The 6,073-nt window shown below is 30.1% G+C and overlaps 1 protein-coding gene across 1 annotated transcript; it reads left to right on the top strand.

The window, feature by feature from the left end:
- The first annotated feature begins 3,139 nt into the window (after window positions 1-3,139).
- LOC114179384 (plant intracellular Ras-group-related LRR protein 5-like) lies at window positions 3,140-5,257 on the top strand. Its single transcript, XM_028065711.1, has 3 exons — window positions 3,140-3,769; window positions 3,926-4,842; window positions 4,921-5,257. Exons 1-3 carry the CDS (start codon window positions 3,259-3,261, stop codon window positions 5,038-5,040), a joined length of 1,548 nt encoding a protein of 515 aa, XP_027921512.1. The 5' UTR covers window positions 3,140-3,258; the 3' UTR covers window positions 5,041-5,257.
- Window positions 5,258-6,073: the final 816 nt, after the last annotated feature.

The following is a 6,073-nucleotide window of genomic DNA, read 5'->3' as shown; positions in this document are numbered from 1 at the left end:
AATTTGATTAAAAAAACTAAATCCACACATTTCTAAAGTTGTAATCTAATTTGAGTCATAGTTTTAAAAAGAGACTAATTCTAATTTTTTACTTAATATTTAAAACAAAAAATATATTTAACTATGGATTCGAATATTCTTGAAATCAAAAGAAAAATGTGAATAGTCACTTAGTATAACAAATATATACAAAAAAAAAATATTCTTAATACAATAAGAAAATTTACGTCTTAACATGATATTTCTCTTATTTTCACTTAATATTAAAAGACAAAAAAAATATATTGAACTCTCTGAATATAATTATTATTGGAATCAAAAGAAAAAAAATAAAGAGTTGTTATGAAAAATATATAGATGTCCATTGAGTTACTAGTAGTTACCTATGATTGATTGCTATTGATGCTATCATTAATGTTGTAACCACTGAGTTATATCCCTTGGGTTGCCTTTTGTATTTATAGATAGAGACTTCTCCTGTTGATAATGATACACAAAAAATCAGTCGTTATTCTTTATCCTCTCCTTTATACACAGAAAATAACAGAGTAAGAAGAAGAAAAAAAAAAGATCCTTGAAGAAAAAAGAATAAAATTAAGAAGCAGAAGAAAAAATTACCTACACCAACCAAAACTTCTGTCAACCTTCAACAATAACAGACAGAACAAAAAAAAAAAAACTTAAGTTGGTATGAGGAAGAAGAAAGAAGAAGGATTGAAGAAGAAGAAGAAGAAGAAGGAATACAGAAGAAGAAAAAAAAGAAATTACCTCGACAGAGTTGATTGCCTTGGAGAAGAAGATCCTACCGATTGTCTTGCAAAAATTAAATCTTTCACGAAGTAAAAATAATAACAGAGTAAGAAGAAGAAAGAAAAAAGATTATTGAAGAAAAAAGAATAAATTAAGAAATAGAAGAAAAAATTACCTACAAACCAAAACTTTTGTCGACCTTTAACAACAATAAATAGAAAAAAAAAAACTTAAGTTGGTACGAGGAAGAAGGATTGAAGAAGAAGAAGGAAAACAAACATTCAACAACAACAAACCGAAAATTAAAAAAAAAATGAAAACCTAACTTGGTATGAAGAAAAAGAAAGAAGAAGGATTGAAGAAGAAGAAGAAAATAAAAATGGAAGAAGAAAATAAAAGCTAACCTCAAGAAAGTTGATTGCCTTGGAGAAGAAGGATGTTGCTGTCAGACAACGTCAATCAGTATGAAAAAAGACTTTCGAATGGTAAAAACACAACAACATAAAAAAGACAAAAATACCCTCAATTTTAAACACGTGTCAATAAATTAAAATATTTATTCAGTAATTTACCTATACTAAGAATTTTTTAGAGTAGATATCGGGAAATAAGGAAAAAATTAGCATGCAAATATAATCAAAGAATAATCACAATTATTTAGTTTGAAATAAATGATTAGTTAAATTGTAAATCTTTCATAAATTTAAATATATTGAGTCGCTAATTTTATTTTTCTGTTTTTGGTATTTTCTTTTATACTTTTAATTAAATTTTTACTATTTTCTTTTGATTGATAATTAAATAAAATAATTTTTTTAAATAATTTAGTGTTATTTTATATTAATAATAGAATCTCATATTTTTTTAACTACTAAAAATTAAAAACAAAACTTTTAACCAAAAAATAATACGTACCACTCGATTTAAAAAAAATATAATAAATACTAAATTAAAAAATATAAAAATTTTAAGTTTTAATTGTTAGAGGGAGTGGCACGTGTCAGTTCCTCGATTTTTTGAATTTTTTTATTAATTTTTTTTGAATTTTTTTTTGAATTTTTTTAAAAAAATTAAAAAAATTGCCACATGTTAAACTATCATTGTGCCACGTGGCAGTGACAGTGACACGTGTCAGTATTACACCACGTGTCATTTTCTTAGTCTCAATTTGGTCCCTTTATTTTAATTTGTCTCAATTTAGTCCCAACTTTTGTAAAAATTAGCAATTTTGTCCCTCTCCAAATTGAAATCAAATTTAATTTCGATATAAATGTACACAAATATTTCCATCAAAATTGATATTTCAAGTAAATATTTTTAACCAAATTAAGTTCATTTAATTAATATTTTACATTGAACTTTATTTAAAATGGTTTAAAAGTTGTTAATAGAAAATAATGTTAATAGAAAAAAATTCATAAATTACCTAGTTCATGTTACAATAAAACACATATAAATTTAAAATTTTAAAACAATTTTAAGTAAAGTTGAATGTGAAACATAATTTTAACTAAACTTAGCTATGTTAAAAATATATAATAAAAATATCAATTTGAATACAAATATCAAATTTAATAAAAATATTTGTATAACATTTATATAAAATTAAATTTTGTTTCAATTTGAAGAGGGAAATTGCTAATTTTTACAAAAATTGGGACTAAATTGAGACAAATTAAAATAAAGGGACCAAATTGTGACTAATAAAATGACACGTGGCGTAATACTTACACGTGTCACTGTCATTGCCACGTGGCACGATGACAGCTTGACACGTGACAATTTTTTGATTTAAAAAAAAATAAAAAAAAATAAAAAAATTCAAAAAATCAAGGAACTGACACGTGGCACTCCCTCTAACGGCGTCAACCTTGACTTAACGAGAAGGACAAACATGAGACGTTTCAAAAAAAAAGGAGACCATTTTGAGATTTTTAAAAATTTGAGTACCATTTTGAGATTTTGACTCCAAAATGGGGACCAAAGACATAATTAAACCAAATTTTAAATACTTAATAAAAAGATAATAAAAATTCAATTAAAAATTTCACACTTATAATAAACGTAAAACTTAACAAAACCTTCCATAAATAAAGCATTAAGTTGAGATCAAATTAAGAATACCATATCAGAATTAAAAAGTTTAATTTTAAATAGATTATGAAATTCTATAATTTAAACTGATTGAGTCATTATGATATACTGATGTAATTTTAACTTTTTATTAAATTTGTTGTCCGAAAACATATTTTAATTATTCAAGTAAAATATTTTATAAGAATCAATTACTTGAGAAAAAAATTCTGTACGGAGAGAGGTGAGATTCATTTTCAATTCCTTTCAGATTTTTCTTTATGAAAGTATTTATTTTCTATTTTTCTCCGAAGCCTGTCTGAGCCTGCAACGATAGTTTGTGTGTATACTAGAATAAGATAATAGCGAAATCCTGAAAGCACAAAGCAACACTATAATTGAAGCCTCTCTCCTTCTTCCATCATAGCAATAATCATGGCCCCGATGCTGGAGAGTGAAAAAGACCCTCCACAACCACCTTCACGTGCCTTTCTGGACACAGTTGAAGAAATCACCACAATTTATAGGTCACTGCCACCTCGACCTTCCATTGAAGAGGTGGAAGCTGCCACGTCCACTGTGGATACCCTCAACAACGACGAACAAACCAAACTTCACGAAATCTCAAAGCAAAAACCCCCTCACGATGTTCCCGAGGACCTCTTCTCTGTCCTGCAGCAACTCAAGAAGACCATGGTCCTTTTCCATACCCACCAACACAGGAGAGAGGCTCTTCAACTTCTTGAGCTCGAAAAAATGTTTCAAACATTCGCTGATCTCATTCAGAGGGCTTCTGAATTGGTCTCTGGAGATACCCAGAAGCAAAGCCTTCCCACTATACCCGAAGAACTCGTAGTGATCACTGACCAAAGTGAAACTTTGGTCAAGGAAGAAGAAGAATCGCAGAAGAATGATTCACAAGTGATACAGCGCTCCTTGTCTACAGGTTAGTATTATGGGAAATAAAAATAACCCAATTTCGTTTTTACTTGTTAGTGTTATTTTCGTGATTATGTTCTGATTATTGTTCATGGATTATGTATGGTTAAGATTTGAAGCATCTTTTTGTTTTTCTCTCTTACGTCTAATTTTAATTTTGTAGGGGGTGGAAGCACTGAGAAATTAAGTCTAATGAAAGTTGCTACTGTTATTGAAAGTTGTGCTGGTAGTGGAGCTACAACCCTTGAACTCAGAGGGAAGTTGGAGGATCAGATGGAATGGTTGCCGGTGTCAATTGGGAAATTATCTGGTGTCACTGAAATGGACCTATCAGAAAACAGAATCATGGCTCTTCCTACAACCATTGTGGGTCTCAAGGCCTTAACAAAGCTTGATCTTCACTCAAACCAGCTTATAAACCTTCCCCATTCATTTGGTGAATTGGTAAACCTTGTTGATCTTGACCTCCACGCCAACAGATTGAAATCACTTCCTGCCACTTTCGGAAACTTGACAAACCTCATTGATCTAGACTTGAGCTCAAATGGGTTCACAAATTTACCAGAGACAATTGGGAATTTGAGCAGCTTGAAGAGACTGAATGCTGAGACCAACGAGCTTGAGGAACTGCCTCACACAATTGGAAATTGCTCATCGCTATCTGCGCTCAAGTTAGATTTCAACCAGCTCAAGGGCTTACCTGAGGCAATTGGGAAGCTTGAATGGTTGGAGGTTCTCACTTTGCACTATAATAGAGTTAAGAGGTTGCCTTCCACAGTGGGTAATCTACGCAATTTGAAGGAACTTGATGTTAGCTTTAATGAGCTCGAATTTGTACCAGAGAACCTGTGTTTTGCAACTAATTTGAAGAAATTAAACTTGGGGAAGAACTTTGCGGACCTAAGAGCCTTGCCAACATCAATTGGAAATCTTGAAATGCTTGAGGAGTTGGATATAAGTGATGATCAAATAAAATCTTTGCCAGAGTCTTTCAGGTTCTTGTCCAAGTTGAGAGTTTTTCGAGCTGATGAGACCCCCCTTGAGGTGCCACCCAGAGAATTGGTCAAGTTGGGTGCTCAGGTAAACCTTTAGATTCAATTGTTCCTATTTTGTCACCTTTTCTATTTACTAAAACCTTTGTTCATTGTTGTTCACCAGGAGGTTGTGCACTATATGGCTGATTTTGTCACCAAAAGGGACGCAAGAATTGTGCCATCAAAGAAAAAGAAGGGGTTCTGGTCCTGGTTTTGCTCCATATTTTGTTCAAAGCTTGAATGATGATTGGACAAAAACAAAATCTATGTTAATGTATGTTTCTTTTGCTTGTACTTTTGTGTGTCCGTTGCATATGATTGAAACACCTTGTTTTTCCCTAATAGAACTTTGATTTGCCTTGTAAACTTTGTTTATAACTTTGATTTTCTGCAAATATTTGTGTATACAAGGAGTATTTTTGTAACTGAAATCAAAGATATGGCAATTCCTGGGTTTTTAATCTGCTGTAAGCATGTCTTATTTTCAACGCTTTGAATTTCATGAAAAAAAAAGATAAGAATTAATAGCGTAAACCTTTTTCTTTCTCTAAAATTAAAGAATGTGTCAAATCAGAAACCTGTCATGAATCATAATCCTTAATCCAGTCTCATATGGTTGTGCTTAATAGACATGAGCATCTTTGGTCTGCATATGACTATTTCTTTTTTTTCCAATTTTGAATAGACCGAAAATTACTCATTATTATTAATAGACGTAATATTTTAATCTATTGCTGGCTTCAAGAACGGTTGACTTTGTTAAATATGTAACTGCTGTTGGAATCCATGAAGAAATGTTTAATGTTAATACCATGGGCTTAAACTCTGGTATTAGTATTTTGGTGACATTCATTTCTTCAACCGCAAAATTTTTAAGAAAAGTCTTGACTTTGGACTGCTCTAAAATATCTTGATACTAATTAAATAACCTAATTAAGCTATGTCCACTTTAAGAATTATATTATGGGGTAATGTTTAATTTCATGTAAGTCTTATTGTGTCATATTATTTTAAATTTTTTTATATGTTTTGTTCTAGTAAAATAATTTTATGAAATTTACAGTTTACTAACATTTTATTTACATTTTAATTTTTCAAAACTCAATTTTTTTTTTATTCTTGTGATTCAGTTTTTTATAATTTAAAATCTTAAATTTCAAGGTATATTTGAATACTTCAATGACATGTTTAATCTTAAACCTGTGACTATGATTAGTACCTTGTATTATATATGCCTTAAATGTTATAAATTAAAATAATAATTGTGATAATCTCCC

Source organism: Vigna unguiculata, chromosome 3 (genome assembly GCF_004118075.2).
Source record: "Vigna unguiculata cultivar IT97K-499-35 chromosome 3, ASM411807v1, whole genome shotgun sequence".
Taxonomy (NCBI): domain Eukaryota; kingdom Viridiplantae; phylum Streptophyta; class Magnoliopsida; order Fabales; family Fabaceae; genus Vigna; species Vigna unguiculata.
Note: the sequence above shows the minus strand (reverse complement) of the source record. Positions and strands in the feature narration are given on the sequence as shown.